General features: G+C 42.1%; 1 protein-coding gene across 1 annotated transcript in view; it reads left to right on the top strand.

Moving 5' to 3' along the window:
- Positions 1 to 22,202, top strand: part of LOC135537166 (E3 ubiquitin-protein ligase NEURL1-like) — a 70,952-nt gene that overhangs the window by 9,144 nt on the left and 39,606 nt on the right. Inside the window, exons 2-3 of the mRNA XM_064963379.1 lie at positions 10,470 to 10,735; positions 14,993 to 15,314. Coding sequence (XP_064819451.1) covers positions 10,470 to 10,735; positions 14,993 to 15,314 — 588 coding nt within the window. The remainder of the gene's footprint in view (positions 1 to 10,469; positions 10,736 to 14,992; positions 15,315 to 22,202) is intronic.

The raw sequence follows: 22,202 nt of genomic DNA, 5'->3' as shown, positions 1-22,202 counted from the left end.
CTCCAACGTCAGTTAGTTCTCCTGAACAAATATTTGAATATTTATTCCAACTGATGGAACACTATTCACATGATGTGCCGTTACACTGTCACTAACCCGTGCAGTGTGTAGATAAGAATGACATTCCCTCGTAGATACATACATTACATGCACTAAATAGGGAATAGGCTGTCAATTGAGACGCAGCCCCTTCTCAGTCTAGATATACATACAACTATAGCGGGAAGATTAGTTTACACTTTTACAAAGATGTTCATTGAAGGATGACAAGTCTTAGTCACACAGAAGCCGTGTGTGTTTCCGACAGGGATTAGACTTGTCATTACTGTGTGGTCATTAGCGAAATAAGTCCTCACACGCGCACTCGCGCACACACACACACACACACACACACTTCTCCAGGTTACGGAAGGAGAACCACAGTATGCACAATGTTTATCCATAAAGAGACATCCTTGACCTTTGGAAGAGAGGGAGAGAACAGTCATGTAAGGATTTTAAATGGACACAGACATGCGCACACACACACACACACACACACACACACACACACACACACACACACACACACACACACACACACACACACACACACACACACACACACACTAATGCGGATGTTGCTGTGTTATGGGAGGCACCTTCCGGACTAGTAGGTTAAATAGAGCCACTTTGAAGCCATGACGGTCACAGTGTGTGTGTGTGTGTGTGTGTGTGTGTGTGTGTGTGTGTGTGTGTGTGTGTGTGTGTGTGTGTGTGTGTGTGTGTGTGTGTGTGTGTGTGTGTGTGTGTGTGTGTGTGTGTGTGCGCGTGTGTTACTGCGTGTGTTTTCTGTGTGTGACAGACACCAACTTTGGACACGTTGCTGGAGCAACTACAAGATCTGATAGGAGCACCTTATCCCTACCTACAGTGCATTTGGAAAGTATTCAGACCCCTTGACTTATTCTAATTTTTTTATTCTTATTTCACAGCCTTTTTCTAAAATGTATTAAATACATTGTTTTTCTTATACATTTTCACACAATACCCCATAATGACAAAGTGAAAACAGTTTTTTAGAAATGTTTGAAAATGTATTAAAAATAAGAAACAGAAATACCTTATTTACATACAGTGCTGTGAGAAAGTATTTGTCCCCTTCCTGATTTCTTATTTTTTTGCACATTTGTCACACTTAAATGTTGCAAATCATCAGACAATTTGAAATATTACACAAAGATAACCCAAGTAAACACAAACTGCAATTTTTAAGTGATGATTTTATTTATTAAGGGAAAAAGCTATCCAAACCTTCATGGCCCTATCTGACAAAGTAATTGCCACCTAAACCTAATAACTGGTTGTGCCACCCTCAGCAGCAACAACTTCAATCAAGCGTTTGTGATAACTGGCAATGAGTCTTTCACATCGCTGTGAAGGAATTTTGGCCCACTCTTCTTTGTATAATTGTTTTAATTCAACCACATTGGAGGGTTTTCGAGCATGAACCGCCTTAAGGTCACGCACAGCATCTCAATCGGATTCATGTCCGGACTTTGACTAGGCCACTCCAAAACCTTCATTTTTTTTTTAAGCCAATCAGAGGTGGACTTGATGGTGTGTTTTGGATCATTGTCCTGCTGCAGAGGTTCAGCTTGAGGTCACAAACTGATGGCCGGACATTCTTCTTCAGGATTCTTTGGTAGACAGCAGAATTCATGGTTCCATCAATCACAGCAAGTTGTCCAGGTCCTGAAGCAATAAAGCAGCCCCAGACCATCACACTATCACCACCATATTTGACTGTTGGTATGATGTTCTTTTTCTGAAATGCTGTGTTACTTTTAGGCCAGATGTAACGGGACACACACCTTCCAAACAGTTCAACTTCTGTCTCGTTAGTCCACAGAATATTTTTCCAAAAGTATTGGGATCATCAAGATGTTGTTTGCCAAAAGTGGGACGAGCCTTTATGTTCTTTTGGGTCAGCAGTGGTTTTCTCCTTGGAACTCTGCCATGGATGCCATTTTTGCCCAGTCTCTTTCTTATGGTTGAGTTATGAACACTGACCTTAACTGAGGCAAGTGAGGCCTGCAGTTCTTTAGATGTTGTTGTGGGTTCTTTTGTGACCTCTTGGATGAGTCGTCGCTGCGCTCTTGGGGTAATTTTGGTAGGCCGGCCACCCCTGGGAAGGTTCACCACAGTTCCAAATGTTCTCCATTTGTGGATAATGGCTCTCACCGTGGTTCGCTGGAGTCCCAAAGCTTTAGAACTGGTTTTGTAACCCTTTCCAGACTGAAAGATGTCAATTACTTTGTTTCTCATCTGTTCCTGAATTTCTTTTGATCGCAGCATGGTATCTTGCTTTTTGAGATCTTTTGGCCTACTTCACCTTGTCAGACAGGTTGTATTTAAGTGATTTCTTGATTCAACAGGTATGGCAGTAATCAGGCCTGGGTGTGGCTAGTGAAATTGAACTCAGCTTTCCAAAAAATGTGATTAACCACAGTTAATTCATGATTTAACAAGGGGGAGCAATTACTTTGTCACATAGGGCTATGAAGGTTCGAATAGCTTTTTTCTCTTAATGAATACAATTATCACTTAAAAACTGCATTTTGTGTTTACTTGGGTTATCCTTGTGTAATATTAAAATGTGTTTGATGATCTGAAACATTTAAGTGTGACAAATGTGCAAAAAAATAAAAAATCAGGAAGGGGGCAAATACTTTTTCACGGCACTGTAAGTATTCAGATGCTTTGCTATGAGACTCGAAATTGAACTCAGGTGCATCCTGTTTCCATTGATCATCCTTGAGATGCTTGTACAACTTGATGGGAGTCCACCTGTGGTAAATTGAATTGATTGGACATTATTTGGAAAGGCACACACCTGTCTATATAAGGTCCCACATTTGACAGTGCATGTCAGAGCAAAAACCAAGCCATGAGGTTGAAGGAATTGTCCGTAGAGCTCCATGACAGGATTGTGTCAAGGCACATATCTGGGGAAGGGTACCAAAACATTTCTGCAGCATTGAAGGTCCCCAAGAAAATAGTGGCCTCCATCATTCTTGAATGGAAGAAGTTTGGAACCATCAAGACTCTTCCTAGAGCTGGCCGCCGGCCAAACTGAGCAATCGGGGGAGAAGGGCCTTGGTCAGGGAAGTGACCAAGAACCCGATGGTCACTCTGACCGAGCTCCAGAGTTCCTCTGTGGAGATGGGAGAACCTTCCAGAAGAACAACCATCTCTGCAGTACTCCACCAATTTATGGTAGAGTGGCCAGACGGAAGCCACTCCTCAGTAAATGGCACAACATTCCGCTTGGTGATTGCCAAAAGGCCCCTTAAGGACTCTCAGACCATGAGAAACAAGATTCTCTGATCTGATGAAACCAAGATTGAACTCTTTGGCTGAATGCCAAGCATCATGTCTGGAGGATAACCTGGCACCATCCCTACGGTGAAGCCTGGTGGTGGCAGCATCATGCTGTAGGGATGTTTTTCAGCGGAATGGACTGGGCTACTAGTCAAGATCGAGGGAAAGATGAACGGAGCCAAGCACAGAGAGATCCTTGATTAAAAGCTGCTCCAGAGTGCCCAGACTCTCAGACTGGGGTGAAGGTTCACCTTCCAACAGGACAACAACCCTAAGCACACAGCCAAGACAACACAGGAGTTGCTTCAGGTCTAGTCTCTGAATGTCCTTGAGTGGTCCAGCCAGAGCCTGGACTTGAACATCTCTGGAGAGACCTGGAAAAAGCTCTGCAGCGACGCTCCCCACCCAACCTGACAGAGCTTGATAGGATTTGCAGATAAGAATGGGAGAAACTCCCCAAATATAGGTGTGCCAAGCTTGTAGTGTCATACCCAATAAGACTCAAGGCTCTAATCGCTGCCAAAGGGTCTGAATGTTTATGTCAATGTAATATTTCAGTGTTTTATTTTTAATACATGGGTAAAAATGTCTAAAAAGCTGTTTTACTTTGTCGTTATGGGTTATTGTGTGTAGATTGATGGGGGGGGGCAATTTAATACATTTTAGAGTAAGGCTGTAACGTAACAAAATGTGGAAAAGTCAAGGGGTCTGGATACTTTCCAAATGCACTGTATATGTACACACAGTATCTACCTCAATTACCTCGTATCCCTGCCCATTGACTCAGTACTGGTGCCCCGTATATATAGCCAAGTTACCGTTACTCATTGTCTATTTATTATTACGTGTTATTCCTTTCTATTATTTCTCTATTTTCTTTCTCTGCATTGTTGGGAAGGGCCCGTAAGTAAACATTTCACTGTTAGTTTACAAAGCATGTGACAAATAACATTTGATTTGATTGAAATACCCCTTGTGTCTCACATTCCTCTCTACCTGATTCATATAGTTACCTCTCTTGTGTACAGAAAGAAATCAATCAAACTGGACACTTAACTTAGGCTCCTAGCTCACTTTCCGCCTTCGAAAATAGCTCGCTAACAGCGAATGAATCATCTTTGGCTAATGGAATCAAATTGAGGTATTCATCATTATAAACAATGTTTCAATGCAGAGCTTGAATAGGAGAGTGGCTCCATGTGTGAACTATGTGCGCACACAGAACATCACCGAAACAATTACCATAATTGGGCTTTTTCAGCTCACTATTATACTGTAGGAATTGTACCCTCAACTCGAAATATACACTCTCAGAAAAAAAGGGTTCTTTGGCTGTCCCCATAGGAGAACCCTTTTTCGTTCCAGGTAGAACTCTTTCGGGTTCCATGTAGAACCCTCTGGGGAAAGGGTTCTACATTGAACCCAATACTGTTCCACCTGGAACCAAAAAGGGTTCTTTAAAGTGTTCTCCTATGGGACAGCCAAAGAACCCTTTTAGGTTCTCAACCTTGTTTTCTAAGAGTGTAACCAATGGCAGCGAGATCACAAATTAGACATGTGAAATCCTATCAACACCATGTATGAGGTAGAAGGACCTGTTACACATGACCGTACTTGGAGCTTCGTAATCATCGGCTTCATCACCCAATATGCTTCCATCCTTCCACAGATGTTACTTGAGGTCAAATTGTAGGCATTGGGAAATTTTGATTTATTTAACTAGACAAGTCAGTTAAGATGGAACTCCTGATCACGGCTGGTTGTGATACAGCCCGGGATCAAAACGGTGTCTGTAGTGACGCCTCTAGCACTGAGATGCAGTGCCTTAGACCGCTGCACCACTCGGGAGCCCACCTATTGAGAACTGGAAGGGGAATTCTCTGCGAAGGTTGGTCATTCTGAATAACATCCCTCCCATGGTACAGACGTGGGATCTTAATTTGATCACTCTTTTGTTCACGATAATTTTCCTGTACTGCAGGAACTGCAAACTTGTAGTGTATTCAAGGTTTAAAAAGGCTTCTAAAATTTGTAATTTCCACTTTTACATTTCTAACTTGATTTTCCATAATATAAAATGCATCAACCCCTACAAAGAAAATATCCATTAATTATAATCCACATAAAAATTCACATTTCCTGTTGCTGCAGGATTATTTTCCTGCTGTAGCAAACTGGCTCAAATTAAGATACGACATCTGTATTGAGGCACTCAAAGATCTTCAGGCACATTACAAGTCCAGCTAGAGAGTGATAAGGTCAAACAGTCTTTTCCCCATACACCTTTTTCCCATATCTTTGTCTGGTAATGCTTGGACTGGGCAGTGCCAGTTGGCATGGAGATATGCAGATCTAGGATCTTAATTTGATCACTCTTTTGTTGCATGAAATGTCTTGCATAACAAGAAATGTAAACGTGTAGTGTATTCGGAGGTTTAAAAAGGCATCAAAAGTTTGTCATTTACACTCTGAAATTCCAGACTTGATTTTCCCTTCGCAAAATATGTATCAACCCCTACAAAAATGTCCATGAATTATAATCCACGTAATAATTCACATCTCCTGTTGCTGCAGGATTATTTTCTTGCGGTGCGAAATGCAGGTTCGAATTTTTCATCATGAATATTCTTCTGGAGGCAGCTCTGCAGAGTGGTCACTGGCTGGCACAGCTATAAAGTCATAAAACCACACTGCTACTCTATTTATACTTGGGATATTGCTTTTCAACAGTAAAAGTTCAAACATCGCTCATCATTCAAACTGCCCCTAATGCCTATCCCCAACCTCAAAGATGGCCTTCAGCGATGTTTGAACTTTTACTATTGAAAAGCAATATCCCAAGTATAAATACAATAAAGTACAGACAGTAAAGGGTAAATATATATTTCTGAGCAAACAAGTGTTTTTTAGACACAAGTGAAAACTTCAAGGAGTAGCGCAGTCTAGGAGTTGGTCAGATGGGAATCTGTGATGTCATTGGCCTCCGCCCTTGCATTGAGGAGCAATAGAGAACAAAAGAGGAAAGGCCCACCCCCCACTTGTGTTATGTCATGAAATACCTGGACCACCTATTGAGATGTGCTTTTTGTTAACTAAATCAGGTGTTGAATGAGGTGAAAAGGAGACTGGAGTGCCTCTTTAAATTAAGACCGAAAAGCTAACCGCTGGGCTACTTAAAGGGAAATCGCTCAGTTCTGCACCCAGGACAAGACCCATGACAAGAAACGTCAACCTGCATTAGAAACTGGTCAAATTAATATCATACATCTGTAGGTATTGACAGACAGCCTTTCAATAAGCATAAAACAGAGCAATACTTCATGGAAACATTACTTTCAGTCAGATAGGCCAAGATGAGTTTGGAAGTATTAGTGATCCTACTGTAGCCTCCAATGCTGTCCTGATAAACCATAGCACTAAAATGCAAAATTCATTCATGTGTTGTCTGCTAGCAAACAAATAGCATCTGTCCGTATCAAGCCTGAGCCGTTCCCGCAAATCTAGCCTTTGACGCAGGGACTGAGGGTTGCTAAGGAACATGAATTCACACTTAACCCCTGTTTCCCTCAACCAACAGCTGCGGCTCTCCTTTCGCTAGTTGTCGCTAATGCATTCAGTTCAATCTGGCCTGACACACACATACTGTACACACACACACTGTCCAATCTGCAGTGACCATGTGTGCCCCATTCAATGAATCCTCTCCCTTTGCCCCTACACTAAGACAAAGGACATGACGGGCCCCGAGTGAGTAAGTGAATGTATAGGCTAAACACTGGGAGTGTGTATCTATTGATAAAGTAGTGTCTTCCTCCCAAATGGCACCCTATTCCCTTTTTAGTGCACTCATTTTGACCGTGACCTATAGGGTTGTGGTTGAAAGTAGTGCACTGTGTAGGGAATAGGGTGCCATTTGGGACGTAGGCTAGCTGTTATGTTGAATGCTGTATACAGGCCTTATCAGTAATTCCCAGAACCTCAGTTGCTGTTGCAGTTTTTCTTGAGATTATCAATGGTAAAAAAAGTAGAAGAGCTGGGTTATTGTGATTTGTACAATTTGGTGAGGACAACCAAGAGGCCCTGATTTGAATATAGAATAGAACCAAAACACAGTTAGTTAATAGAAAGGGCACAGCAGGCTAATATCCCATTCACATGACATTATATACACTGTGTCTACAAAACATTAGGAACACCTGCTCTTTCCATGACAAAAGCTGATCCAGGTGAAAGCTATGATCCCTTACTGATCTCACTTGTTAAATCAAATCACATTTTATTCGTCACATGCGCCGAATACATCAAGTGTAGACCTTACAGTGAAATGATTACTTACGAGCCCTTAACCAAAAATGCAGTTAAAAAAAAGGTTATGAATAAGAGATAAAAGTAACAAGTAAATAAAAAGCAGCAGTAAAATAACAATAGCGAGACTATATACAGTGTCAATGTGCAGGGGGCACCGGTTATTTGAGGTAGTATGTACATGTAGGTAGAGTTATTAAAGTGACTATGCATAGATGACAACAGAGAGTAGCAGTGGTGTAAAGAGGGGGTGAGGAACTAAAAAGGTCTGGGTAGCCATTTGACTAGATGTTCAGGAGTCTTATGGTTATGGGTAGAAGCTGTTTAGAAGCCTCTTGGACCGAGACTTGGCGCTCCGGTACCGCTTGCCATGCGGTAGCAGAGAGAACTGACTATGACTAGGGTGGCTAGATTCTTTTTTAAGGCCTTCCTCTGACACCGCCTGGTATAGAGGTCCTGGATGGCAGGGAGCTTGGCCCCAGTGATGTACAGAGTTGTTCGCACTACCCTCTGTAGTGCCAAATCCACTTCAATCAGTGTAGATGAAGGGGAGGAGACAGGTTAAAGAAGGATTTTTATGTTTTGAGACAATTTTAGACAATGAATTGTGTATGTGTGCCATTCAGAGGGTGAATGGGCAAGACAAAATATTTAAGTGCTTTTGAGCGGGGTGTGGTAGTAGGTGCCAGGCGCGCCGGTTTGAGTGTGTCAAGAACTGCAACGCTGCTGGGTTTTTTCACACTCAACCGTTTTCCGTGTGTATTAAGAATGGTCAAAGGACATCCAGCCAATTTGACACAACTATGGGAAGCATTGGAGTCAACATGGGCCAGTGTCCCTGTGGAACACTTTTGACACCTTGTAGAGTCCATGTCCCGATGAAGTGAACCTGTTTTGAGGGCAAAAGGGGTGCAACTCAATAGTAGGAAGGTGTTCCTAAAATGTTGCACACTCAGTGGAGGCCTCACATTATAGCCAGACCAGTTGAAGGAGCCGTGGAATTGAAACGAGACGTGTGTCTTTGAGAGCATGGCTGGCTGCTGCAGTGTAGTAGGTGACTGGGGGCCCATCTTTAGAACCTCCACCTGCTCCCTGAGTCATTGGTAAACACATTCATTCACTCTGCATCTTATTCATTACCAGTAGTCAGGACTCAGGCACACACTCATATTGAAGCTTTCCTATGCAGATGGTCCTAGTGAGGCGCTAATGGACTAAATTCTCTATCTAGATGTAATTCCTAATAGTCATGATAATACTGAAGCTTTCCGTTGCAGATGCTACTGATGTGTTATAACAGATGTAGCTGCACTAGCTAGAAGTGAAATCCTATGGTTTGTTCCTGGTGCACTAGGTTCTCTATCTACATTATATTTCCAGATAGTAATCAAATCATGTAGTTTGTGCGTCCCTGAGTTTGTTTATAAGAGTCATATGATATATTGTACCGTACTGCTTTCCTAGTAATGCAGTTCCTAATGATGTGCTAGAATATCTATTTGGATTCCATTACTAGATTAAATCATGTAGTTTGTAGTTTCCTGTCCGTTTGTACTTCCCTGTACTTGTTTATATGAGTCACATGATGAACTGTATGCATTTTCCCAAGACAATACGAGGTTATTGGACACCCCCTCCTTATATGAATAAATAATATTCAATTAAACTCAAAGTACATTTACATGTGGTTTATACTATAAACATGAATATAATAGTATTGTATTATATTCTACACTGTATGGTAATGATGCTTAATCCTAACTGAAAATTCCACGTCATCACTGACTCAGCCTTGGCATCAATACTCCCAACAGGATGATAATGTTGGGTCAGAGATGGTGCACATCAACCACTAACTTTATTTGCCAGTCCTAAGGTCATAAGGTCAGGCACAAAGCAATGAACAGGGAGGAAAATGTAATTTCCTACTCAAACATTGTAAAACGTTAAACAACAGCATGGGTAATTGGTTTTCGCTGGAGGACCGACATGATTACTGAGCAACTGCTGTTTATGTGAATCAGACAAGTCAGATTGTAGTAAGAGGTGAACTAGTTATCTGTTGGGAATAGGCTTAGAAATCCATAGAAGTTCCCCATAGGCACAGATCTAGGATCAGCTTTAGCCTCCCTAAATCATAACCTTTGCCATAAACGTGGGGAAACATGACATTGTGCTTAGATCCGCATCGTGGTGCAATTTCCACATCCTAATATGTGACAATCATCCAACTTCAGCTTCAGCAAGAACTGGACTTATTCTAATGAGTGTATTAATATTCAATTCAATTCAAATAACTTTTATTTTCTGGGAGGGAACTTCATGGGGGAAAACAGGCAAATGTCCCATTCACATGACATGATATAGGCCTCACATTATAGCCAGACCAGTTGAAGGAGCCGTGGAATTGAAACGAGACGTGTGTCTTTGAGAGCATGGCTGGCTGCTGCAGTGTAGTAGGTGACTGGGGGCCCATCTTTAGAACCTCCACCTGCTCCCTGAGTCATTGGTAAACACATTCATTCACTCTGCATCTTATTCATTACCAGTAGTCAGGACTCAGGCACACACTCATATTGAAGCTTTCCTATGCAGATGGTCCTAGTGAGGCGCTAATGCACTAAATTCTCTATTTAGATGTAATCCTAGATATTTCCTGGGAGAGAACTTCATGTGTGGTGATGAATGGTACTGTACATACAAGACGCATAACAACATAGAAACACAACAAAAACATACTGTATAAAGGATTAGAAGGGTTTGAATATCATTCTGATGGCACCCCTCTGTCTATCCATCAGACTCTCTGGGCGGTCCGTTCCCCTCCACCACCCACCGATGCCACCACAAGCCCAAGCGCTGCCTGCCCATCCAGCAGTGTGGCGTTGTGGGCGGGGGCCAGAGGAGAGGCCTGGCCATAAGTCCCTTGCTCTTCCACCCGAACACCAAGGGCTCCCAGATCGCCATGGACCTGGCCCAGAGGACCGTCAAGAGGCAGGCCAGCTTCTGTAACGCCATCACCTTCAGCAACAGACCCGTAGCGTTGTACGAGCAGGTCCGGATCAAGGTATGTAGAGATTTAGATGGACACAACACCACACCCAATGAGGTTTATTTACAGTATTCAAAGTATTCTAACAATGGTAGATTCATTTTATTTGTTTATTTTATTAAAATTTTCAAGAAGAAAAAAGCCCATTCCTCAGCAAGGTCCCCAATCAACATGTTGAACTGCCAGAGAGGCACCCGAACATCCAGTTGTAGGGAACTTTGAAGGTTTGTTCTATACATGGTGGGATGCTGCTCAAAAGATGACGCAAGATACGGAGAGAGATACTAACACGGATCTGTACAATAGGTGAGACTAGCTTTGATGGGTACAGTATCTGATGTATGCACGGTATATATAATGTGAACACACCAAGTCAGAATGGTGATGTGAGCACACACACACACACACACACACACACACACACACACACACACACACACACACACACACACACACACACACACACACACACACACACACACACACACACACACACACACACACACACACACACACACACATCTAGCTTATGAGCTTGTCCAGGTAAATCCTTCTTTCAGTCTACTGCTGCTTCCCCCTCCTGTTCCTGTGTCTCCCAAAATAGGCTTAGCGGGTTTCCATCTAACAAGCCAGCATGTCAACCCAGTCAAAGCACTGGGTCAGTACTGCTTATGGCACCAGGGCAAGTGGATGTGGCTTTACTGGGTGTTGGTAAAACAATGATGGGTGAATAGCAGCAAGCACAACAGTTAATTCAGCCAAGTGCTCCAAAGCAGTGGTTCCTAAACCTTTTTTTATATACAGTGCCTTGTGAAAGTATTCGGCCCCCTTGAACTTTGCGACCTTTTGCCACGTTTCAGGCTTCAAACAAAAAGATATAAAACTGTATTTTTTTGTGAAGAATCAACAACAAGTGGGACACAATCATGAAGTGGAACAACATTTATTGGATATTTCAAACTTCTTTAACAAATCAAAAACTGAAAAATTGGGCGTGCAAAATTATTCAGCCCCTTTACTTTCAGTGCAGCAAACTCTCTCCAGAAGTTCAGTGAGGATCTCTGAATGATCCAATGTTGACCTAAATGACTAATGATGATAAATACAATCCACCTGTGTGTAATCAAGTCTCCGTATAAATGCACCTGCACTGTGATAGTCTCAGAGGTCCGTTAAAAGCGCAGAGAGCATCATGAAGAACAAGGAACACACCAGGCAGGTCCGAGATACTGTTGTGAAGATGTTTAAAGCTGGATTTGGATACAAAAAGATTTCCCAAGCTTTAAACATCCCAAGGAGCACTGTGCAAGCGATAATATTGAAATGGAAGGAGTATCAGACCACTGCAAATCTACCAAGACCTGGCCGTCCCTCTAAACTTTCAGCTCATACAAGGAGAAGACTGATCAGAGATGCAGCCAAGAGGCCCATGATCACTCTGGATGAACTGCAGAGATCTATAGCTGAGGTGGGAGACTCTGTCCATAGTACAACAATCAGTCGTATATTGCACAAATCTGGCCTTTATGGAAGAGTGGCAAGAAGAAAGCCATTTCTTAAAGATATCCATAAAAAGTGTCGTTTAAAGTTTGCCACAAGCCACCTGGGAGACACACCAAACATGTGGAAGAAGGTGCTCTGGTCAGATGAAACCAAAATTGAACTTTTTGGCAACAATTTAAAACATTATGTTTGGCGTAAAAGCAACACAGCTCATCACTCTGAACACACCATCCCCACTGTCAAACATGGTGGTGGCAGCATCATGGCTTGGGCCTGCTTTTCTTCAGCAGGGACAGGGAAGATGGTTCAAATTGAGGGGGAAGATGGAAGGAGCCAAATACAGGACCATTCTGGAAGAAAACCTGATGGAGTCTGCAAAAGACCTGAGACTGGGACGGAGATTTGTCTTCCAACAAGACAATGATCCAAAACATAAAGCAAAATCTACAATGGAATGGTTCAAAAATAAACATATCCAGGTGTTAGAATGGCCAAGTCAAAGTCCAGACCTGAATCCAATCGAGAATCTGTGGAAAGAACTGAAAACTGCTGTTCACAAATGCTCTCCATCCAACCTCACTGAGCTCGAGCTGTTTTGCAAGGAGGAATGGGAAAGAATTTCAGTCTCTCGATGTGCAAAACTGATAGAGACATACCCCAAGCGACTTACAGCTGTAATCGCAGCAAAAGGTGGCGCTATAAAGTATTAACTTAAGGGGGCTGAATAATTTTGCACGCCCAATTTTTCAGTTTTTGATTTGTTAAAAAAGTTTGAAATATCCAATAAATGTCGTTCCACTTCATGATTGTGTCCCACTTGTTTTTGATTCTTCACAAAAAAATACAGTTTTATATCTTTATGTTTGAAGCCTGAAATGTGGCAAAAGGTCGCAAAGTTCAAGGGGGCCGAATACTTTCGTAAGGCACTGTATAGAACTGCAAGAAAATGAACTTTAAAACTGATCATTTCTCTCCTCACCCCATGACAAAATGTGTAGAAGTGCAGGAAATAAGTTTTAATATTTTCTCTCCGCCAACAAGAAGGGAGTGAACAGTTTGTGTCATGAACAGTGCTTGTGCCTATAGAAATAGACTTCGCCTCGCTCGCGGGGGAACATGTGATGAACCCCTGTTCTGAAGTACACTTAAACTTCAAGAGAATTTAGGCAATTGTCTTACATAAGTAATATTTAGGTACAGTTCAGGGTTTCCATTAACCGGTAAAAAAAGAAAAGAAAGAAAAGCTGCTAAAACATTCTTGGCTCCGGCCAAATGTCCGGGGGAATTTTAGCCTGTTCATTGATTGAAATACCAATCGCTGTAGCTACAGCTCATCAAACAGCTGGTTCGTTGGTGCTGGAGTGAAACGTGCTTTTATAAGCCCAATCATTGTGCAACAATTCTAAACGCAATCGCCTGTTAAAAACTGTTTTGATGGCCACGATTTAAAAAAGCTACTATTTTTATTTCTCAGCTGGTAATTGATTTGCGCTTCCCATTCGCCATTCAAGTGCATAGGCAACTAGGCAGGCAATAGCGTGTCACACACCACTTTGCAATGAGCGGAAGGCAGTTTGAAACCTGAACGTTTTACTATACAGTACATATTAGGAGGCATGTCTTACCTGGCTTCGAAGTAGCCGAGCCAAAATCCAACCAAACTTACAGGCAATTATTTTATAAAGACTCCCATATGCCATTGAAACCAGTAGCCTATTTCTCTCATGTTGTATTGGTTTTCAAATCCACTTTGTTTCATTGTCCAGGAGCCAAATGCACAATCCTAGTCATATTAACAACCCATGCTAGTTGTTGCATCTTTATCTCCCTTCAAAATTTCTATTGGATATTTTTTCTCTGTCTCATGAAACCGCTCGCATGTGCGTTGTGCTTTTGCCAACTGTGTTTTCCTGCTAATAGCATTATGAAACTAACATTTGCACGTATCCTACTGCCTTGTGCGGAGTGCTGCGCTTATAATGTGAAGACTAAATAATGTATCAACATTTTAAGCTAAATATTCTGATCAGTTGCATGAGGCTCATTTCTTTCTACATTTTTTGGGGATGTAGCCTAGGTCTTCTAGTTGTATGAATTTGAGACCTATCATCCCACAATTGTCCCAGATATTGTTTGGAATAGCTTACTTCTTTCACACAGAACGACAAGCTGTCCAATAGAATAAGTACACATTTCAACTATGGGGAATAGCAGATTGACATAAGTTAGTGATTTTGCTGTTCATTACTCCTGTTGTTAGATGAGGAAAACTAAATGTGGCAGATATTTTCAAATTGCGCATCGGAATTCTATGAGAAGGACGCACGCCATTGCATCCTAGAGTTTCATGGTCTGTTGAGATGAATTACCATCATCTAAATGGGATTTCTGTCACTGTGGGTGGACTCACTAATCAGGTTACGCACCCAATGCATATTGATCTGGTAAATGTCTTAAATGTCCTGTAAATTAAAATGCTGCCTGTCAACGGCCTGCCACCATATATTACTAACGGAAACCCTGGTGCGCTTACTGTATACAACCAACCAAATTGGTCCATTACTTGCTTTCTTTTGCAACCTGTTAGCAATGTATAGGCCTAGGTCACAAAATGGAATCTCATTGACAGACAATACACAAAGTGAACCTTCAAACTTCAAGGCAACATTTAGACTTCCTTATGAAGTATAATCCTAGATCTTACACTGTTATGCTACTACAAACTGCTGTAAGACCATCGACCTATCATAGTCTGTCCTCCTTCCACAGATCACTAAGAAGCAGTGTTGCTGGAGCGGAGCTCTCCGTCTGGGCTTCACGGCTAAAGACCCGTCCCGTATCAACCCAGACAGCCTGCCCAAGTATGCCTGTCCTGACCTGGTCTCCCAGAGTGGCTTCTGGGCCAAGGCACTACCTGAGGAGTTCGCCAACGAAGGGAACGTCATCGCCTTCTGGGTGGACAAGAAGGGCCGGGTCTTCTATAGAATCAATGAGTCCAACCCGATGTTGTTCTTCAGTGGGGTGAGAACAGGAGAACCTCTGTGGGGACTGATAGATGTCTATGGGTTGACCCGTGGAGTGCAACTGCTAGGTATGTTAAGAAAGCATGCATGCACACCTACACATACATCTCCATGCCATTCCTCACTTCTAGCGTCTTGGTAAGGTTATGGACAAGGAGAGAATTAGGAGGTACGGTTATGGGATTTGGTGATCACCCATGCCTTTCGAGGAGGTCTTTACGGTGAGCACCATGGTCTTACAGAATGTAATGGTGCATTTTATCCACTCCAAAGTCATATTAGGTATTTTAACATGTTCACCGACTGTAAACATAGTGTCTACTGACTGGGAATGAAATGTATTTTCTTATGGTGGATGAGGTTAGTGATAGTTATTCTAACCTAATGTGACTAACATTTGGCCCTAGTATTTGTAACACCACTATAGCACATGGGCTGCAAAATAACTGCCCTGCTGTGCATTATTGAAGGCATGCAATGTAGCTTAACACACATAGCATAGCCTAGTGTTAGTCAAGGCTTAGCATAAATACCATAGCGATAGACATAGCATGCGATAACCTAGCGTTAGCCAAGGCTTTGATGTACCCAGGGCCTATGGCATACTGTGCATGTTTCTGTTCTCTAGGGATTCAATGTGTCAATGTTGTCATCCCCCTTATGTTAAAAATAGACAAGGGGTTTGGTCACATGTTCCATAGATAGCCCATTTGATCCTAATTGCGAGCCGTGCCAATTGACAGGATTACAGCGGTATCTCCTGTCTCGGGTAGCAGAGGGGTGGGATGTTTTGTGTTCACCGTGTGATGTGGGAGTCGTTTTATCTGAAGTCAACCCCCCCCCCAGTCCCCCCGCACTCCTAGTCTTGACGGGAGGCAGCGATGACATGTAACGATAGAAACCCAGCTGTATTCCTCAACAGACAGGCATGGGACTCCTGGGAGTAGCAACGTTAGAGAACGCGGCCGTAATTCGTTGGCCCAAAGTTCACATTGTCGTCTCGCATTACCGTGACGCCTTGCACTCTCTTCTATAAGTCACTTGGGGAGACCCCTGGCGTCTTGGTAAACCGTATGCTGCTCGGAGCGCTGTTACAATCGCTGTCTTCAGCCCGAGTTACATCAACCCACAGCCTTTTACAGTCAGGCTATAGCCAGGGCAGCCTAGGGTACAGAGCTCCTACAGGTCCTCAGGGGCCCTTCTGACTAACATCTGCCCTCAACATACTGGTCGCTTACATCTGAACTGTAATAGTCCTAAAATGTTCTTCCCTAGATTTTTGGGGGGACTTTGGGAAAAATGTATTTTCCTGCTTTAGCTTTCCACCTACATCCAGAATTATATACATCATGTTTACAATTAAACCAGCATCCTCTTATCTCTCTGTATGCATAGACATGCAGCCGTCTAGTTATTGTGTTTCTGTACTGTAGGCCTATACATTCTTATTTAGGTACAGTAATCTTTTACTGATTTACATGGAACATTCTATGGTCGCCTTATTATGGTTTTGTGAAATTTCACATGTAACAGGAATGGACATGGGGCTTATATTTGCTTCCACCTACCACACACAAACCTCCAGGCTGCCTTCACTTCATATTCCCTATCAGAGGTGGTATCTGTCAGACCAAATCACTTTTTTTCCAAGCCTGCCGACACGCATTATGTTACATATTCTATTCATTCAACTTAATGACTCCACTGCACTGTACATGCGCCAGGACACGTCTGTTTTTCTGGTACTGTAAAGTCTAACCCCCCCCCCAGGTAAACATCTAAGGTCAGATTTACCTTTACCTGATAGTGGTTACGGTTAGGTTAAGGAAATGTTTAACTGATCACAGGTTTCTGCTTATTGGGAATGGCACAGATAGAGAAGTACCCGAGGCATCTGTTAGTCACCCTGGTGTTCTCACAGACTACTGTTACAAACAATATCTAGAATGAGTTTTAAACTGTCTCAGTTCTGTTTAATCAAATGCCAACTCCGAAAGATTTACTAAATAAATGTAAAGAATCCTTAAATCACTGAAAAATAAACTGTGAGCTATTTTAAAACCCATAATTACACACTGTCTCACACACCACACACACACACACACACACACACACACACACACACACACACACACACACACACACACACACACACACACACACACACACACACACACATCGGTTAAAGTCCCAATGGTTGTGTTGAGGTCAGCACAGAAGGTTTGGATGACAGCATGACCCCGGTTGCACCCAGCAACAACTTCGAGGCCTCCGATTGGGTGATGCATGATAGGTCCCTCTGTAGGTATTGTGTGATAGGCCACCTTGCAAGAGATGCCTTGCAGAGACATTTTAGGGGTTATTACACATGGCTTAGTGTGATGTAGTGTTTTCCACAGCTCCAGTTGGGTGATGAGCTTATGGTTTAAGATCCAAGCTGTAGCTAATGAAACCCAGACAGGCAGAATTATGGGATAAATAAATCTAGCTGCTCTAGTGTTGGCAGCTTCATTCCTCATACCCACACAGGCATACACCTTCTACGACGACCAAGAGAATGGCGATGCACTGCACTCCACTGCCTGCCTGTCTGTCTCTTTTTTAACTATCTCTTCTTAACTCTCTTCTTCGCTATCTTCTCTGTCTATCTCTTCTTAACTATCTCTTCTTATCTGCCTTAACTACATACCAACAGCACTAACATTTAAATGACTTCAAACGTGATACATTCTCAGTCCTGTAGTGACTCCATGTCTTTCGTGTGCATCATGACAAATAAACAAACAAAGTTGACGAGAGCATTGAACTTAACATACAACACCCGTCCTGCCTGTCACATTCTGTTAAAGGCCCCCAAAGCACACACATCCCTGGGTCACACCTCTTTTCAGTTCGCTGCAGCTAGCGACTTGAACGAGCTGCAAAAAACACTTGAACTGGACAGTTTTATCTCAATCTCTTCATTCAAAGACTCAATCATGGACACTGTTACAGACAGTTGTGGCTGCTTTGTGTGATGTATTGTTGTCTCTACCTTCTTGCCCTTTATGCTGTTGTCTGTGCCCAACAATGTTTGTACCATGTTTTGTGCTGCTACCTTGTTGTGTTGCTACCATGCTGTGTTTTCATGTGTTGCTGCCATGCTATGTTGTGGTCTTAGGTCTCTCTTTGTGTAGTGTTGTGGTGCCTCTCTTGTCGTAATGTGTGTTTTGTCCTATAGTTTTACTTCTAATCCCAGCCGCCGTCCCAGCAGAAGGCCTTTTGCCTTTCGTTAGGCCGTCATTGTAAATAAGAATTTGTTCTTAATTACCTGACTTGCCGAGTTAAATAAAGGTTCAATTGAAAAATGTAATAAAATGAATGTGTACTTGGTCGTTCCACGAAATTAGTGCCTTTTGCTTCCCTTTGATGTGTTAAGTAGAACGGAGGCACCAATATTGAATTTCACTCACCATCACAATTTAAATGCTGTCACTAACCACGCTTCCATCCAACCATTTCATACAGATAAATTACCTGATGCATGAAACAAGTGGGATAAATATCCGGGGCTGATGGAAACATGAAATGCTGGTTTAATTTTATAAATGCAGAAAGTTAAATTGTTCGTTCGACATGGTGGGATCTTTTTGTGTCTGTAAAGTTAATTATGCGAGAAATGGCGGTGGAAACGACTTCATGAGCAAATATTGACATATTAACCATCATATAGAAGTAAACTTGGGAGTCACGCGATGATATGTTGTGCGGTCCTCCCACTACGACTCGGGAAAGCATGGAGTTTATTAGGCTGCAGATGAAATAAGTTACGATGAACTTCACAGGGTGGTAGAAGTGCAAGGTGAGGAGCTTGATGCTCCTTTCCAATAAATACTGAGGGTCTTATTCTGTTAACTTGATGCCCTTTGAGAAATATAAATAATATTGCTCTTTATCCATAATAATCTCATCATGTAGCCCACCCGTACTGTATCTGCAAGCTGTTGGCGAGAGGAGCAAATGTGTCCAGACCAGAGTGGGCACATTTTCGATATAACGCACCAGTTTTTGTGACAGAACCACCAGTAGAGTTGAAAGGGGCGATGGAAACCCATTTAACTTATTTGGTACATTGGAATTTAATGTGAAAGGTTCTTTTTATGTGCACAAGTTCATCAAACACAGCCTTTAATCCGCAACAAGTCAGTTTGATGGAAACACATCTCTGGTGGGAAAATTAGATGGGAACCTAGCTACTGCCAATGTTTCGGCTTGGTGGCCAAACACATGATCTGCATTGAGCAATATGTGAAGAGTAATCTAGGAAGCCAAATGATTAAACACTTTGGCCAACCTGTAGCTTAGACGTCATAGCCATTCATTTCTGGAACACCGTCAGTCATTACATGCGTTTTAGCCCTAGACTTTTTCCACATTTTGTTCTGTTACAGCCTTTTTTTGTCACTAGACTACACACAATAGCCCATCATGTCAAAGTGGAATTATGTTTTTCTAAATGTTCACAAATTAATTAAAAATGAAAAGTCAATAAGTATTCTACCCCTTTGTTATGGAAAGCCTAAATAAGTTCAGGAGTACACATTTGCTTAACAAGTCACATAAGAAGTTGTATCCGCTCACTTTCTGTGCAAGAATATTGTTCAACATGATTTTTGAATGACTACCTCCTCTCTGTAAGGTCCCTCAGTCGAGCAGTGAGTTTCAAACACAGATTCAACCACAAAGGCCAGGGAGGTTTTCCAATGCCTCGCAAAGAAGGGCATCTATTGGTAGATGGGTAAACATAAATAAAAAGCAGATGTTGAATATCCCTTTGATTACACGTTGGAGGGTGTATAAATGCTCCCAGTCACTACAAAGAAACAGGCGTCCTTACTTTCTCAGTTGCCGGAGAGGAAGGAAACTGCTCAGGGATTTCACCATGAGGCCAATGGTGACTTTAAAACAGTGACAGAGTTGAATGGCTGTGATAGGAGAAGCTGTAGGATGAATCAACAACATTGTAGTTACTTTAACCTAATTCACAGGGTTAAAAGAAGGAAGCCTGTACATAATAAAAACATTCCAAAACATGCGTCCTGTTTGCAATAAGACACTGAAGTAAAACTGGCAAAGAAATCAACTTTATGTCCTGAATACAAAGGTTTATTTTTGGGGCAAATCCAACACAACACATCACTGAGTACCACTTTTCATATTTTCAAGCATGGTGATGGCTGCATCATGTTGTGGGTATGCTTGTCATCGGCAAGGACTAGGGAGATGTTTATGGCAAAATGAAACAGAATAGAGCTTAAACACAAAAAAAGACAATTAAATACATTTTAATCCTACTTTGTAACGCAACAAAATGTGTGTGAATAGGGAGTGAATACTTCCTGAAGGCACTGTATATGCATTTTGAATCATTAAATCCATTTTTAGCAAATGTACATGTATTTGAAATACATTTTGTATTGAGGTCAGCACAGAACAATAGTCTTAAAGTCTGGGTGACTAATGAACAGACCCTCGGTAGGTATCGTGTGATAGGGCCCCAGCAGGTGATGCCTTCCAGACACATTTTTGGGGATATTATTACACATGGAGGAGTGTGATTGAGTGTTTTCCACCCCTACAGTTGGATGATGAGCGTAGTTTAAGATCCCAGCTCTAGCTAATGAAACCCAGACAGGCAGAATTATGGGCTCGATAAATCTAGCTACTCTGAGAGTGACAGCTTCATTCCACACACACGTGGATGGAGAGAGAGAGACACACACACACACACGCACACGCACACACAGCCACACACACACACACACACACACACACACACACACACACACACACACACACACACACACACACACACACACACACACACACACACACACACACACACACACACACACACACACACACACACACACACACACACACACACAACCCGTCAATGACGACCATAGAAATGGAGATTCGCTTGCCTGCCTGGCTGTCAATCTATCCTCTCTCTTAACTGCCTTTTGCTTTTTGGCACCATTAAGCTCACCTTCCCCGGCAATATATGTAGCCATAAACAAGTCCATATCTTTATGGCGCTGGTATTTGGGAAAGGTGATAGCTTGACACTTCTTGCCAGAGCCTCCTAGGTAAGAACTGATCCTACACTGTTAAAATGAAGTGCTTTGTAACACTGAGCTTGCGACCATCTGGAAGGAGACGAAACCTTAACAGTGCTGGAGTATTGAATCACATCATCCTGAGATGTTTTGAAATATTACATGGTGTGTTGTAACACCACTAAATCAAGCGTTGTGCAACACCTTGCCAGGGACTGGGAGCACTCACAGAAAATATTTAAAACATTATTTTGGTGTTTCAAGTTCTGTTTAGTGCAGAAATAGATCCCTTCTCTTTTGGTGTAGTTTCCTCTCTCTAAAGCTTCTACACACCATTATGATGTTTTCAATCCTGTCTAGTGCAGAAGTAGATCACTTTTTCTGGAGTGTCTTATTGTTTAACTTTGTTTTATGTTTTTGAAAATGTGCCATTTTATACCATTTTGGCTGGCATTGTCAGACAGTGTGTAGACCACCAGACCCAACTGAAGGTTGAACTGCAAAAATTGAGGATTCTACCTTTGCCTCTTTCATTAACAGTAATGAATGTGGGAATGGGTGCAGTCCTCATTGAACGTCATTTTGCCTGACGGTTTTCAAAACTGTTCATCATGATCCATTACACCTCATGGCTCAACGAGCTTAACACAGAGTTTCCTTTTTTCAAACATTCATACGACGTTGTGTGGGAGAAAAAAAATCACAAAGTTTGAATTACCCACAATCCTCTTTAAACAGAGTCAAGTGGCAAGATAGGAAATGCAAGGTGATTCAAACCAAAGACTTCCAATGAGTTCAATCACTCAATGTTCTCTTTCTTTGGTTATCCTCATAATATACACTTACATTTTCAAC

Source organism: Oncorhynchus masou, chromosome 5 (assembly GCF_036934945.1).
Source record: "Oncorhynchus masou masou isolate Uvic2021 chromosome 5, UVic_Omas_1.1, whole genome shotgun sequence".
NCBI lineage: Eukaryota > Metazoa > Chordata > Actinopteri > Salmoniformes > Salmonidae > Oncorhynchus > Oncorhynchus masou.
Note: the sequence above shows the minus strand (reverse complement) of the source record. Positions and strands in the feature narration are given on the sequence as shown.